The 17,145-nt window shown below is 43.3% G+C and overlaps 1 protein-coding gene across 5 annotated transcripts in view; it reads right to left on the bottom strand.

The window, feature by feature from the left end:
* DDHD1 (DDHD domain containing 1) overlaps positions 1-15,028 on the bottom strand; it is a 95,212-nt gene extending 80,184 nt beyond the window's left edge. For 2 of the 5 annotated variants that reach the window (XM_027570092.2, XM_027570091.2), the window contains exon 1: positions 14,010-15,027. In XM_027570092.2, coding sequence (XP_027425893.1) covers positions 14,010-14,838 — 829 coding nt within the window. In that variant the 5' untranslated portion in view covers positions 14,839-15,027. Of the gene's footprint in view, positions 1-14,009 lie in introns of all 5 variants that reach the window. The other 3 variants (XM_027570090.2, XM_027570093.2, XM_027570094.2) reach the window with 3 other exon arrangements.
* Between the last annotated feature and the right edge of the window lie 2,117 nt (positions 15,029-17,145).

Below are 17,145 nucleotides of genomic sequence, written 5' to 3'. Positions count from 1 at the left end.
AAATCAATCAATCTTAAAAAAAAAAAAAGAAAAAGATTCCAGGCCTCTAGCCCATGCCATTCCCTCTGCCAATAACACCCTTCAAGATCCAAGTCAAGTATTTCTCTGGAAAGCTTTTTGTAAACCTGAGGTAGAGATGATCCCTCTCTTCTGTAACTTAATAGACACTACATGAATATCTGTAGAATGAAAGTAATAAAGTAATAAAACATAAAAAGGAAATGTGACCTGCTGAGTTAGACACTGCAGATGAAAAGATCAGTGAACTTGAATTTTATATCAAAGCAAAATACATATTCAAAAACATAACGATAGAAACCATCCATAATGAAATAGAGAGTAAAAAAAATGGTGAAAAGAAAATGCAAAGCTGCAGGACAATATCAAGCAGGCTAACATCCAAGTAGCAGGATTCCCAGAAAAGGGGTAGGGTAAACAGAAAAAAAAATTCAGAGAACTAATAGCCAAATATTTTCCAAATTTGATGAAAACCATAAGCCCACAGTTCCTAGAATCTCAACAAGTCCTATGCAGAAGAAATATGAAGAAAGCCACACCAAGATCATACCAAGATCATAATCAAACTGGGGGTGGAAAAGCTGCCAGAAAAAAAACATGACATCTAGAAGAACAAGTAACAGCAGTTTCCCATCAGAAGTTACACAAATGAAAAGACAATGGAGTGACATGTGTAAGTTCTGAAGGGAAAAGAATGTCAAGCTAGGATTTTGCTATACCCAGCAAAAATATCTTTTAAAAAATGAGGGAGAGGGCGCCTGGGTGGCTCAGTTGGTTAAGGGACTGCCTTTGGCTCAGGTCACGATCCTTGGGCTCCCAGCTCAGCGGGGGGTCTGCTTCTCCCTCTCACCCTCTTCCCTCTCACGTTCTCTGTCTCTCATTCTCTCTCAAATAAATAAGTAAAATCTTTAAAAATAAATAAAAAATAAAAAAAATAAAAATGAGGGAGAACTACTTTTAAAGACAAAAGCCCAAGAGAATTTATCATCAGCAGATCTACACTATGAGAAACAGTAAAGGAAGGTCTTCAAGCAGAATTTCCATAGAGGAATGAAGAACAGAAATGATAAATATGTGGTAATAAAAGACTTTTGTTTCTTATTTATTTATTTTAAAAGATTTTATTTATGTATTTGACAGAGAGAGACACACCAAGAGAGAGAACACAAGCAGGGGGAGTGGGAGAGGGAGAAGCAGGCTTCCCACCCCCCCCCCCGCCCCGCCCCGAGCAGGGATCCCGATGCAGGGCTTGATCCCAAGATCCTGGGATCATGACCTGAGCCAAAGGCAGACACTCAACGACAGAGCCACCCAGGTGCCCCTTTTGTCTCTCATTGAAAAATATTTCTTAAAAATTGAACTCTTAAAGCAAAAATATTTGGGGGTTTATAACATATGTACAAGCAAAATGTATACCAGTAGCAAAACGTAATGAGGGCTAAATGAACATACACTGATAAGGTTCTTTCAGTCTACATGAAGTGACAACGTAATTTCTAGAGTTTGGCTGTGAAAGCTGCACACTGAAAATCCTAGAGGAACCACTACAAAAATAAAAACAATGAAGTATAACTGAATTTCAGCCTTTGCTTAGAATGTAAAAAGCTAAAAGAGCATTTATTTTCCTTACCCTTAAAACAAACAAAAGACAATTTAATTTCCAAAATTGTAATTTTCCTCAAATCCTTCAGAGACCTGAAGTCACACAGCAACTAACTGCTACGATATCTAAGACAGGGAGGAACTAGATAGGAGCACTTGCTTACTGGGGGGGGGGGGGGGGGAGATACCAGATGTCATAAAAGTGACTAAAAAGATTTCAGTTAAATTTTTAAACAAATTGTTAAAAAAGGTAAGGTAGGCTAGTGAGAGTATAGAATCCCTGGGGCTTCAGACACAGAGTAACTGCACCCCCTCGTACATTTTTCTTCAAAGATTTTACCAGGAGTTCTAAGAAAGATTGGCATGAGGATGAGAAACCTGAAAAAGGTGCATGGTGCAGGCCTGGGGGGAGGGAACAGCAGCAGCTATGAGAAAAGTGTGACGCCTTGCCTGGATCCTTCCTACTTCGCCCATGGAACAAAAGCCTTAAGCTATTATTAGAAGGGCAAAAAACACTGTTGCTTTTAGGGCATAGATGAAGACTCACAGCAGCTGGGAAAAGGCACTAGAAAAAGAAAACCTACCCTTGGTGTAGGGGCAAGACACTGTCTTGGGTCTACACAATGAGGGTTCCTTTTTTTTTTTTTTGGTAAGATTTTATTTCCTTATTTGAGAGAGAGACAGAGATAGCGAGAGAAAACACGAGCAGGGAGGAGAGGGGGAAGCAGGCTCCCCGCTGAGCAGGGAGCCCAACACGGGGCTCGATCCCAGGACCCCAGAATCGTGACCTGAGCCAAAGGCAGACGCTTAACCGACTGAGCCACCCAGGCGCCCCTAGACAATGAGGTATCCTATAGCTGGGGTAGAGGCAGACTCACTGAAAAGGACCCACTCTCAAGACTCAGAGACACTGTACCTAAGAATGAGGCTGAATCACAACAACAGAGAATGTACTCTCTCCACTCTCTGACCACCATCACCAATAGAGCAAGCATTTAATCAACTGCTGAGGGAGGGTAACAGCATAGAGAAAAACCCTCTGGCAAACCAGTCCCCACCCTAAATACAAAGTAATGCCAGGCGACTTTGAAGCCTGTGGGGCACTGATGATAACAACTATAGTGACAAAATCCAAACCCAGCTCAACTCCCAGATAGGCTGACTGATCAACCTCCCATACTAAAGGCTGAGCAAAAGATAAGGTGTGTCTATTTCTAGACTAATTCTCTACTGTCCTGCAGAAGACATCCAGCTTTCAATAAAAAGTTGAGACATATGAAAAAGAAAGAAAATATACCAGGAATAGACAAAACAACAGAATTAGATCCGAGATGTCCCAGACGTTGGAATTATTGGAGAATTTAAAATAACTATGATTAATACGCTAAAGGCTGGAGTAGAAAAGGTGGGCAACATGTATAATCAGAAGGCTAATTTCAGCACAGAGCTGGAAACTACAAGAACGAACAAAAAATGCTAGAAATTAAAAACACAGGAAGAGAGATAAAGAAGACTTTTAATGGATTCATCAGCGGACTCAACACAGCTGAGGAAAGAATCGGCGAACTTAGAAGTCAACAGAAATTACCCAAACTGAAGCACATACACACAAAAGTGGTGGAAGAATTAAAAAACAGAATAGAACATCCAAGAGCTGGGAGACGATAACGAACCATCTAAATCATGTGTAACTGTAATCCAGAAAGCTCAGAGAACACCAACCAGGATAAATATGAAAAAGGTATCTCTAAAAGCTAGTACTGGAAATAAAAGAGAATCGTAACAAAAACTCAATCCAAAGGAAGGCAAGAGAAGGAAAAAAGCCACAGAGAATAAATAGGACCAGGGCGCCTGGGCGGCCAAGTCGGTTAGGTGTCTGGCTCTTGGTTTTGGCTCAGGTCATGATCTCATGACTCCTGGGATTGAGACCCAAATCGGGCTCCCAGCTAAGTGCGGGGGCAGGGAGGGGGGGCCTGCTTGAAGTTTCTCTCCCTCTGCCCCTCCCCCCACCCCTCTCTCTCTCAAATAAACAAATAAATCTTAAAAAAAAAAAAAGAATGAGACAAACACAAAACAACTAGCAAGATGGTCAACTGAAACTCAAATTTAGCATTAATCATATTAAATATATAAATGGCCTAAAACACCAAATAAAAGTCAGCGCTTCTCAGAATGGAATTTACCGAGCAATGTTTCAGACAGGAAAGACACATAGGGGTTTAAAAGTAAAATAACACATATTATGCAAATAGTAAATCAAAAGAAGGTTGGGAGTGTCTAAACTACTATCAAAGTAGACATCAATATAAGAAATAAACCAGAGATAAAGGGGGCCTTTTAAAAATGACGAAGGCTTTATTTCATCGCAAGGATATAATAATCCTAAATGTGTATGCACCTAATAATAGAGCTTCAAAATCCATGAAACCAAAACCAACAGAACCAGAAAAATAAACAAATCCACAATTATACTTGGGTGTGTCACGCTCCTCAATAACTGACAGAATGAGTTTACAGAAAATCGCTATAAATACAGAAATTTTAAATTGGAAGCGCAGAGCAGAAACAGGTAAAAGAAAAACAAAGATGAAATAAAGATAAACCAATTTGTGGGTGGAAGGCTGCTTCCTCTCAAACTGCATGAAATACAGCCTCGGACTGGCTGAATTGGTAATCTCTGATTGAAAATGAAGACAATCTAGGATGAGGCATTTGTGAGCCATTTAGACTGGAGGGGTTACTTAATTAACACAGTTATCAATGTTGAGGTCTATATTGCCCCCCTATCAGAATTACTTGAGCTACCTATTAAGGAGGAAGATTCTCAGGCCCCAGGCCCAGCTCTGTTGCATCTAATCTCCAAGGATTACCTAAAAATCGACAGTTTTAACAATCTTCCCAGCTCAATGAAATCTGCAAACTACTGGTCTAAGATAGGATGCCATTCCTTAGGCGACAGAACCCAATAGAGGCAATTCAAAGGCTCAAATGTATTTCACTGTCCTCACCATACGGAAAGGTCTTCACTTTGCTCAGTGCCAGAGTCTACAAGGGGAATTAAGGCGCCTGCAATGTGATACTTCATTGTGATTCCCAGAACTCCTGGAGGGATTGGTGGGGGTAAGATTAAGCAGCTTTACGTTGAACACATAGATGTATATACAGAAAAGGGTGACGGAGAAGCGGAAAGGAAGAATGAGGGACTATGTGTGTATCTATGTTATGTGTGTATTTGGTCATCAAATACGGGGTGAAGTAATTTTGGTCGAGCCGTAGATTCACAGTCTTCTTTCTCACAAATAAAACAGGTCAACCACACACTTTTTAATTTCCAGAAGCTAGGCTTCTAGTTGAACAGTCAATATACCAGCCTGGCTTAAATATAATGGCTAACACTTATTGAACCATGCTAAGTACTCTGTGTGTATTTTAACAGAATCTTTACAATAACCTTGTGAAGCAGGAATTATTATCCCCACTTTACAAAGTTGAAACTGGACCATCAAGAGATTATAACTTGCCTAAAGTCATACGGCCATGATAAATCAAGGATTCAAACTAAGGGAATTTGACAACAAAGATCTGTTTTCTGAGCCCACTCAGCTTTTCCTGCCGATGCTGGTAAGGGATGGCTGCTTCAAATCCCTGGACTAAAAGGTAGCTTCTGATTTGAAGCTAGATTTTGCACTAGGTGCCAGAACCTAGCTGCCACTCCCACCGCTACTGGTTCAACCGCAGGTCAACTAAGAGGAATCGATCCCTTCCAAGTTTTCACGTTGAGGTCTCCACTGTAAAAGGAATTATGGGCCATTTCTTTCTTGCCAACATGGCAAAGGACCAAGAACACTGCTGGCTCTGCCTCAACTGAAAACTGAGCAGCCTTTCGAAAGCTGAGAATTCTCTATTGTATCAAAAGTCCTGGTAGCTGGTAGAGATGTTCTAAATGAGCTTTGGGGATGAAGTCAGGACCTCCCACAGCTGGTGACAGGATCTGCATACCAAAAAAAGTAGATGCTCAAGAACTCAGAATACGTTCACGGAGAAAGAATTCCTCCTTTCCCACAGGCAGTAGATCTCCAAGAGAATGGGACACACCTCTGGTGCACAAACCAGGAAAACTCAAGATAGTACAGCTCTTTCTGGGGCAAAAATCAGTGACAGTTTCTCACAGGGGCAGGCAACAGTTCACAAGAGGTTCTAGGACTGTGCCTAATCGAGAGTCGATTGCCAAAGAAAAGGCTAGGTCAGGAAGAGACTGCAAACTGAAATGGGAGAGTTGAAAGCCAAGAATGTCAAGTGGGTTGTTGTAAATTTGGAAGGACAGAAGAGGCAGGAGAATGGAGAAGTAATTAACAGCTGTTATTTAGAACTTACATTTAGAACATCGTGAGAGGTTTCGAGATCTCTGAGTATTAGGACACATTTACTTCAATCCTAAGAGGTAGGTGCTATTAAGCACATTTTATAGAAGAAACGAGGCACAGAGAATTTAAGTTGCACAGACAGTATATGGCAGAGCTGGGATTCTCGCCCACACAGTGGCCACCAGTGATCATTTACATTCATAAACACGACACAGGGCTGCCTCTCTAGAAAAACCAGTAAGAACTGAACTGGGAGTGGAAGAGAGAAAAACCGATGACCTGAGGTGGGGTAAGAGTTGATCTGAAAACACATGAAGTAAGCCAGGTCTACCCTTTATGTGTGATCTCCCACATACTTTGATGGGTTATAGATCTGCCCATGAGAGACAGAATCTTGTCAGGCAATCAGAATTCCAAACGATTCAGACCAGTATTCCAGGATTAGGAACATTCGTTATATGTGAACTACAGTAACACCTTTCTTGCCCACCAAAAAAAGTGTTCTATATAATGTGGCTTACACAAAATAACAGGCTAAATAGTAAATAGGTTAAAAATAAAAATAAGCTATATCCAAAAAGATATTCTAAAATATAAGTGATTTCTAGTGAAAGACAAAAGAGGAGAACTATGGGTAGTGGGGCTAATCTTAAGTAAGAGTAAGACTGGTTAGCTATACAATGAAAATGCCAAGCAAAGGCAAGCATCTGTTCATGAACCTTACAGACATGCATACCGGCCTCATCTAGCGCTAACCATACGGAAAGGCTTCATTTTGGCAGTGGACAGCCAGCATGGTAGAGTGAGTGCCGTTAGAAGTGCTTCAACAGTCATACTGTGCTCTCCTCAGTTTGAGCGGTCCTCAACCATTTCTTTCAAGTAGACTCTCTCTCTCCAATGACTGTCTTTTGATTCACAGCAAAGACTTTGTTTTCTAAAGCATAAACAAACCTGGGGGTACTTAATGTTAAAACATATCAGATGTTAAAATGCAAGCTTTACTGAAGGTCTAGGTGGGTGAATCAGGTGGACAGGCGATACCCTGGGCCCACCTAGAAGCAGTTCTATAGAATGAGAAGAAAAAATGAATTCAGCCAATAAAATGCTAACTGAAAGTTGATCATCTGTAATAAATAGTAAAGTAAAGGTGGAACTACGCTTAACTCTATCTACAGGAAGGCTCAGAAGTAATTCTAATTAGGCGCCCTGTGCATCAGCTCAAGTTACTGAGCAGCACATTCTATGGCATATGATCTAGAAGATTTATCTTTTGGCACAGTTAATCCAGCTCTTTGTCCCATATCATGTGTCTCAAGGACTATCCTGCGTCAATTTTCACAACGACGGTTCACTGAGAAGTGTCCAAAAGGAGAAATAGTAACGTTAGAGAGATTTCCATTCACATAGTTAAAATTACCCTTTACCAAATAAAAGCTTAACTCTCAACTAATTTGGAAAAGATACCCATTCAGACAGAATTTACATTTCTCTTAAGATTTCTAGCTACCTGAGGTCTTGGGGTACAGAAGTACCAATAACAATGTAATTTCCAAAGGCTGGCCTGGCCCCAAAAGGCATCCAACAGATTTTATTTAAACATACAAGAGCAATGATTATAAAGATTATCTAGACACAGCTTAACGTAATAACACATTACAACAAATACTAATGAGTATATAACTTATTCTTGTAACGGCAATCTGGCAAAGTTAGAAAGCAGTACCTAAAACAGAATTACTTTTACAGGATCATATCAACACTTGCACCGTTTTGCTTTAGTTCTCTGGCACAGGCAATCCTGACAGTAAACCATGGGTAGCAGTTTTTACCATCTTGAATGTTACTTGTCCCGTACTCTTCTCACCATCTTAAATTTTACCTGTCCCCTACTCCGGGGGTATCAAAAAGTATCTTTATCATGCTTTTCATCCCATTAACCCAACTCATTTGTCAGTGATTCAAATCTTTTTGTGGGCATAATTTCCCTTTACCAAAGCAGACTCAAAAGAGTAGAATTTTAAGTTATATCTACTGGCTCTAAAAAATGATGTTTTTCCTTGTTCTACTTTTTTTTTTAAAGACTTTATTTATTTATTTGAGACAGAGAGAATGAGAATGAGAGAGAGAGAGAGAGAGAGAGAGACAGAGAGCACATGAGAGGGGGGAGGGTCAGAGGGAGAAGCGGACTCCCTGCCGAGCAGGGAGCCTGATGGGGGAGCCGAAGGCAGTTGCTTAACCAACTGAGCCACCCAGGCGCCCCCTTGTTCTACTTTTTAACTGAGCTTTTAGAAGTGTATTGTGGCAAAAAAGAAGAAACTGGTGTCTATACCCTTTATCGGTGTTGAAGTTTTTCTTGATAACACGTGCAGTTTAAATTTTATCACGCTCGTGAAAATATAAAGGACTTAGATTGCCCGACAATCAGGGATTCTAGAACTGTCTACCTCCTCACCTCTTCCGCCAATAATCATTTTAGGTTTCGTGTGAGTATATTCCCCATTTCCTTCTCTCCTTTCCATCCCCCTACTGTCCTCACTCAGTGTCTATAATCTCAGAGGATTCCATGACCAGAACATCCAGCTTTCCTTCCCCACCCCGGATCGGAAAAGGATCACCTCTAGGGTTCCAGACGTCAGATCTTGACAAAGCAGAAACTTCAGAGGGTGATGTGGAGATAAAAAGACTCAGGAAATAAGATTTGGAAGAAGGAACAGTACAAAAGCTCTCTCTTATGAAAAAATAGTAAAAGAAGAAAAAAAAAGGGGGTGACAGATGGAGTAAAGAAAGACATACCAATTAGTCTGAACATTTATATAGAGCACTTGTACAACATGCACTATGACATTTGAGCCACATACAAACAAGGTGGATCAATAACTGATATGAAATCAGTTTTAAAGTAATGGTCCAATGTAAAGGGGAAGAAAAGTCCTGAATGCCTTGATGAGATTGTGCCAAGTCCTGCCCTCCATACGTATCACTCAGTGTCATTGACATCTTTGTGCTCTTTCAGTAGATTGCTGAAAAATGCAGTCTAAAGCAGGCTTGATCTAGAACAGGGTTCTCAGAAGACTTCTGCCAGGATTCTGCAAACCCGAGCAGCCAGGGCTCCGATGCAGCCCAAGACTGCTTTCCAGTCCAGGCCAGTGGGAGACAATGCAGTTAAAAAGAGATAGAAAAGACTCTAACACTTTTTCAGAGTCAGGCATGTCAATCCCTGGTCTCCATTCCCTATAGTTCTGCTTTACTGGAGGCAGAAACTGATCAAGAAAGAGGGACTTCTCCCAGCTTGGACTCCATTACTTTCCCACGATGCCCGGTGCCTCATAAAGGATTATTAATTATTAAAGGTTATTAACCCTTAAATGAAAAAGACCGAAGAGATGGTTACAGGTATGCCAAGTTAACAGACACCATTTGATTTGAGTCCTTGCAGGAAAAGCCCTTATTTTTCTACCTCATTTTGGTGGGAATATTAGTTTTTCTTCAACATATCATGAAGAGTGGTTAATTTCTAAGGTGTCTGAAAACGGTTTAGAATGATAATAATGCAAGCATATGAGAAAGGGGGGAGGGGGAAGAAACTACACATTCATACAAATATTTGGTCAAATAACTTTAGTCAATAAATGGACATTACATACTCCCTAGTGTGCAATGCACACATCACTGCCGAAAGAACTGTTCTGAGACTATTCATCAAGTATCTCTATGTTCCCTATGCCTTTCTACCACTGTTACTATTACTGTTACTGTTACTAAATAGGGCCGCTTTCCTGCTAATATTCTTTACAAACATTCTTTCACCTATGGTGAGGTACAGGCCAGTAACAACAAACCCTGTACTTGACAGTTTTGCACTGGTCAGCCTTATGAACCTTCACGTGAGTTTCTACAAGTAAGGATTATTGTTTTCTGAGATCCACATAGATATAGTTAATGCCTAGTATTTTGTGCCACTAGGCATGTTATATACAACAATTCTCAAAACAAGCCTATGAGATGGCTACAAGTAGCTTAGGAATAAGAGGGGGAGCAAGGGAATTCACTGAGTCATTACTCAGCAAGAACCAATTTTTACCTAAAATGTCTACATGCAGTAAGAAAAATATCTAAACAGACAATAAAATGATAATTCTTTTTTCACATGTAATAAAATGGGCTTCCTATCTATAGAAGACAAATTCTATTCCCCTTCTGATTCATATACCCCAAATTAGTTCAAATTTTGTCTGCTAGTAAGAGTTCAAAAGGAAGGGGCGCCTGGGTGGTTCAGTTGGTTAAGTGACTGCCTTGGGCTCAGGTCGCTCACTGCTCCTCAGTGTGCCTGCTTCCCCCTCTCCGCCTGCCACTCCCCCTGCCTGTGCTCTCCCTCTCTCTGTCAAAAAAAAAAAAAAAGTTCAAAAGGAAGAGCAAATATAAATTATACCTTTCTTCTAGACTAGGCATAGCTAACTTATTGTCCATGACACCCAGATGCAGTGGGTTCAAATAGGTCACAAAAGCCTAAACCACCACTGGAATCCTATACCACCACTCTCTAGGAACTTTTTGAATTTTTTTTTTTTTTTTAACTTTCATTTCATTTTTCAGAAAGCTTCCAGAGAAATTTAAAAAGTAAAGTAAAATAAGAAGGAAGTCAAAAGCTGCAAAAGCTGAAGAGATCATACTGGGATTGAACCCCCATGAGAAGGTATGAAAACTTATATAATACAGACAGACCTGAAGAACCAATTAGAGCAAGTTGACATGGGATTTTGTGAGACGTGCTCAATCAGGGACAACAAGTACCATTTTGTTTTCATTGTAGTTCATATGAAGGCCTGAGAGTATTCTAAAATGGAGTGAAAATAGGTGTTGCTGTTATGCGAGTTAACAAAAATTTATAAGTTATAATTGGCTATCTGCTTTTGAAAAGAAGATTTGAGAAGACTAAGTCCATATTTCCTTTCAGGTTAACTTCTGTAGACGGTTTCTCTCTTGATTTAGGACACTACCATTCTAATGATATACCGCAACTCTGCAATTCAATTTTGTGTTGTCACTAATAACCTAAGTAACAGAGGACCTTCAATTGTTTGGTTTCTTAATACTCACAGGATATAGTCCAAAGTCCTTAGCACTGCGTATCTACCCTTCTTCCTTTCCTAACTACCCTCCAAATGCACCATTCATAGCAGGTACCCTTCACAATCCCCTCCTGTCCTTGACCAAACACCTCTGTCTCTGTGGTGGTCAAATCCCAAGCCTATCCGGTGTGTCTTGGCCCCTGCAGGTGCAGCCTTAATTTCCTCAAAATGCCGTGCATTTTCATGCTTCTGTGTCTTTGTATACATTACCCCATCTGGCTGGAACGCCTTTCCCTGCATCTCCCCCCCCCTTTTTTTTTGCTTGATTAAATTCATCCTTTAGGATTCAGTCCTACATTATCTGGAACGCTTTCTTGATACTCTCACCCTTGGGTGGTGTGTCAGATGCTCTTTGGACACCACACTTGTTCCCCCAGTAGACTCTAAAATGCTTCACCACGGGCACCTGGGTGGCTCAGTTGGTTAAGCGACTGCCTTCGGCTCAGGTCATGATCCTGGAGCCCCGGGATCGAGTCCCACATCGGACTCCCTGCTCAGTGGGGAGTCTGCTTCTCCCTCTGACCCTCCCCCCTCTCATGCTCTCTCTCTCTCTCTCTCATTCTCTCTCTCAAATAAATAAATAAAATCTTTAAAAAAATGCTTCACCACTTTCTAGCTGAATAACCTTGGACAAGTTCATTAATTTTACTGAGCCTATTTCTTCATGAATAGAATGTTAGCGTTAATTCGATATCACTATGAAATAATGTGAAAAATCACTTTATAAACAGTAAAGCACTACGCAAGCATTAACAATTTTACCATAGGGCTCCTGAGTGGCTCAGTGGGTTAAACATCTGCCTTTGGCTCAGGTCATGATCCCAGGGTCTTGGGATCCTCATACAGACTCCCCTGCTCAGCAGGGAGTCTGCTTCTCCCTCTACCCTACCCCCTACCCTGCTCAAGATCTCTCTCTCATGCTCTCTCAAATAAAATCTTTAACAAAAACACAATTTTACCATAAACCAAAAGAATACACAATATTCTAGGTGAATATATTTTAGTCGATTTAAGGCTGGATTCATCCTTTGGTCTCCAGACTCCTCTCCAAGGATGCCCTGCATTTTATCCAACTTTCCTGCTCCACCAAGTCCTTGTTTTTCTATATTCAAAGGAAAAAAAAATCTAGAGTGATGTCTAGGACATTTGAAGACTAAATGGGAAAATCCTGAAGGGTAAGGATAGTCTTTTCCACCTTTCCTAATGCCTTCATGAAACTACTATATTGTGCACATACAAATACTTGGCAAAAATGAAAAAGCTGAATGAATGAATAAATGAATAAGTGAATACAAGCATACTCTATCCTTAGTGAGCTTGTAATCAAAAGGAGTGATGTGCCAAATCCCATATGAATCTGGTCTTGTGAAAATGTTAACGAATGCCTTCAATGTCATCCATAAGTGTAGTAAGAAATTAAATTTTCTGGGCGCCTGGGTGGCTCAGTCGTTAAGCGTCTGCCTTCGGCTCAGGTGATGATCCCAGGGCCCTAGGATCGAGCCCCGCGTCAGGCTCCCTGCTCAGCAGGAAGCCTGCTTCTCCCTCTCCCACTCCCCCTGCTTGTGTTCCTGCTCTCGCTATCTCTGTCTCTGCCAAATAAATAAAATCTTAAAAAAAAAAGAAATTAAATTTTCTGCTATGCTTATTTTATTTGATTTGACACACACTATAATTGCTATCTTAGTGACTTATGCTTCACATGTTTTAACATTATCAGAATCACTCGTGCAGTTCAATACCTATTAAATATCTACTGCACTAGGCCCAATGAGAGTATGAAGATAAAGGTGGGCTCTGCCCATAGATTGCTAGACATATAGAAAGGAAGCTAAGTCATCGATATATGTTAGTATAAGACAGAATACTGTAAAATGTATGGAAGACCTAAGGCTAGTGACACCAGTGAAGACAGATATCTGAGTTAGAGCACTAGGTCCATAAAAACTAAAACTATATATTACAAATTACTGGTCGCCAATAGTTTCTGTCACAGTAGAATATCTATTATATATGACACATGTAACATTTGCTTTTAACCGAAATTACAAAAATTGTGTTGCTGTCTAACTGAATAAGAACCTACTGTTAACACTTATAAATCACACTTGTGCCAAGCACAGTTTCAAGCCAGTTAGGTACATTCCATTTAATCTCCACAACTCCACAAGATAGATACAATTATCTCTATTTTATAGATGAGGAAACCCAAGGCATAGGCCTCAGTAATTTTTCAACGTTAAGAAGCAACATAATAAAATTAAAAAAAGCAAACTGAGACTATGTAAACAAGAACGTAAGAGACAAAAACGAATATTCCACAGAGAGTCAGCGGACCCATTTGCCAGCAATGCTTCACGCAGTGCTTTCCACTTCTCCCGAACGCACCCGGTGGAAACAACCTATCTCCTTTCCTTTCCCGCCGGGAATTAATGTTTTTTTTTTCCTGAGTCCATAACTGAACTGTTGATTCTCGTGCACATCATCTCAAACATTCCCACTTCAGAGGACAGACTGCTCTTTAAATCATAGGCAGTTCAAGGTAAATGAGACCGAATCAGATCCCCAGGTGGACAAAGCTTAGGCAGGATCGCGAAATTAAACCTTTGGGCTGCGCATCCGTTCCTGGATCACCTCCAGGGGATGGCAGCAGCACCCAGCTCACCCAGGAAGCGCTACCGTGGCAGAAATCTCCTGAACCCCAGGGGGCTTGGATTTTGCCATCCGCTCGTTTACCCTTCACCTGCCGGCTCTGCGGGTCTAATCTCCACCCTGCTCCCACCAAACGCCAGGCCTCAAGCGCCTCGCTCTCCGCAGCGGTCAAGTCCCAAACCCACCCGGGGTCTCGTCCGCCCTAGAAGCAGCCCGTCCCGCTCCCTCCCCCAGGCCGGCTACTCACGGTTCCAGTACACCGGGTAGCACTCTCCTTGGGTCACATCCACCTCGTAGAGGCCGCCCCGCACACACACCCGCTCGATGTTCACCAGCTCCTCCATCTCGGGCTCGTGCCCCGCAGCGCGCGGGCAGAAGCCGCAGACGCGGTCCTCGTCCTCGTCCTCCCCAGAGCTGGAGGCCCGGCCGCACACACGGTCGCCGTCCGGGTTCTCGGCCCGGGGCCGGCCACCCGTGGCCTGCAGCAGCGTTCGGAAGGCGAGCTCAATGCGGAGCGAGTCATAGCCGATGAAGGGCTTCCAAGTCTTCTTGTCCTCCTTATAGAACCAGCGAACCTCCTCGGGGCCCAGCTCCGTCACCACCTCGTAGCGGTGCCTGGCGGCCGTTCCGCCAGACCGGGTGCGCTTCCTCTCCCCAAGCCCTCCTCCCGCCGCCCCGCTGCCCCCCGCGCTCGACGGGACCAGCGGCGGCTGCGGCGGCGGGTGCAGCGATGAGGAGCTGCCGCCGCCGACACTGTCGCCCTCGCTGTAGTAACGCAGCGAGGAGCCCGACTCCGCGGAGCTGAAGTCATAGTTCTCGTCACTGAGGCAGGAGTCCAGCGCCAGGTGGTGGTTGTGGTCCTCCGCGCCCGGCGCCAAGTGCAGCCCGGGCTCCCCGCGCAGCAGGGCCAGGGGCACCTCGCCGTCGCCCAGGTCCCCGCTGGGCAGGTGGTCGAAGCAGCAGACGCCGCCGCCGAAGGCCGGCTCCGCATCCGAGCCCAGCTCCCAGGCTGCGCCGCCGCCGCCCCGGCCGTTATGTTCAGGGCTCCGCGGGGACCCGCGGCCCGGGTAATTCATGGTGTGGAGACGCCGCCGGCTGCCCGGCCCTGCGCCGAGCCCTGGCCCCCAGCGCTTCCGCCGCACATTCAACGCAGTCGCCCTCTCCACCGGTAGTTTTTAATCTTTCAAATCCCAACCGGGGCTGCGGAGGCAGCGGCGGTAGCTCCGCCCCCCCGAGGCCCGCGGTAGCCGCAGCCGCGTTCCACCGCCCGCCCCATTGTCACGCAGCCCGACGTGGGCGGTGCTTGGCCCCGGCCCCGCCCCGCCGGCCGCGCGCGCCGCCCCGGAAGCTTCTTATCTGCTCGGGCCTCGTGCGAACGGCTTGGGTCTTTTCTCTGGCCTCTGGTGGTGGGTCAGCTTACCGCGTCCGCAACTCCTCAGATCCCTCAATTGTCTTCCGCCTCCACTCTCCTCTCCCTGCACACCTGGCTCGGCCCCCGCCTTTCTAGGAGTCAGAGCCCAGATGAGGAGAGTCTTTATTCTGGGTCATGAGCCCGAGGGCTTAAGCTACAGGAGAGGACCCCAGGAAGTTGGGTTCTCCTGACATTGCTTTTGTGACCTTAGATCCTCATCTGGGAACTTCTCAGTCACCTAGCTCTCGTCCCTCCAGAACTGTCGGCCCACACAAAGGCATTCCACCGCATGCCAGTGATCCTAATGTTGACATCACCAACCCCTCTAAGAAGCCTGAGTCTAAACCTTCCTTCATAGGCCACCTCCTATTGTGTAATTTTAAATACTTACTTCCAGCTTTCGCAACCTCACTGTAAGGCCTTTGGAGACCGAGTCCGTATGTCTCAACCTCTCCTACACAGCGGGTGCACAATCAATGTTGATTATAATTGATGGCGAGTGCAGCCAGTTGTGATTTGGTTATTATATTGAAAGCCAGAAAATGCCAGATACTAGACTTCGTTTTACTAACCACAGGCAAGTCACTTCATCTTGATCTTTTTGGTTTCCTCATCTGTAAAATGAGGTGATTATTGGACCAGATGATCTCTAAAGTGTCTTCCAGCAGTGGAATTCTATGATCTTCACGGTTTCTTCCTGTTCTTTATGCCTCTCTGATTCTGTAGCTCACTTTCTGGGATCAGGTTGAATGCTGAGCCTCCACTATGTAGTTCTTTTATATTACAAAAAAAGTTTAATTTTAGAAGTGCAACACCCTATCCTATGTTGAGAATCCAGAGAAAAACAATCTCCAAACTCAGTGTTCTCAATTCATGACCAGACAGTCTACACTGTTTCTTTTACTCCTTTTGTGGAGAATCAGATCGGTGGGGCAGTTTTTCTTGCCCTGTGACCTAACCTGTTAGAGATTAAGTCATAATTTAAAGCATGGCTGTCTCTAGCTTGTGCAGTGCCGTATGAATTTGAAAGAAAGGGCATTGCTTCCTGTGTGCAAACAAGATATGGAATAGTGCTGAAGTTCATGGCTTAGAAAGCAGAGCATGGGCTGGATTTTTGCTCCAATTTGTGCCATTGCCCAGATGATAATTTTATGTGGTGAACAACATGCCCAACTGGATACGGCAGCCCTGACTCAAAGCATCTAAGATCAGAGCCCTCATCTCCATTTATACTGTTTTCTGAATACTTGCTTTTCAGTTTCTTCTCCAGTCTTTCTATGACAACATGCAGAATATGAAGTTTGGTTATGAGCTTTGTTCTATTTACTACCCATGAAAGCATTTATTCTACAGTGCTTTAATATATGTGCCAGGCACTTTTGTTCTGGATGTCAATACAAAGGGGAATGGGAGAGACTCAGTTCCTTCTTTAAGGACCTTACGCTCTAGTGGGGGATACAGACAAGTACACAGATGCCTTATAGTAGAGTAAGTACCATAAAGGGGATTCAAAATAAGGGATATCATAACATTTAAAATATCTCTATTTCTTGATGGAACATAGTCTACCTGTATAGCTTCTGATACGATTGTATGCAATTGACACCACAATATCTGAACATTCATGGTTATATATAAAGCATTATGTTGTATTTTAATCATTACACAAGACCAAGCCTCCTTCCCATAAGCCAAAGTCTGATTGATTCAGACTTCTGGCATTTGTGGATCCAGGCTGCTGCAATAACCAGTGGGCTGTGGAACCAAGCCTGAGGAAGTTCTGGTCGGTGTGGGAAAGAAAAAAAAGGCAAAGCCAGGTGGTTTGTACTATTAAAGACTGAAGCACATCATCTGCACGTCCTGCTATCCTCCCTTCCCCATTAGACATGACGGGCTATCTAACAACAATGACCATCTTTCCCTCCCCATCTCTCAAGAGTTACATGGTGAATTTTATGCCACCTTTCCCTTT

The sequence above is a fragment of the Zalophus californianus genome, chromosome 6 (assembly GCF_009762305.2).
Source record: "Zalophus californianus isolate mZalCal1 chromosome 6, mZalCal1.pri.v2, whole genome shotgun sequence".
In the NCBI taxonomy this organism is placed as follows: Eukaryota; Metazoa; Chordata; class Mammalia; order Carnivora; family Otariidae; genus Zalophus; species Zalophus californianus.
Note: the sequence above shows the minus strand (reverse complement) of the source record. Positions and strands in the feature narration are given on the sequence as shown.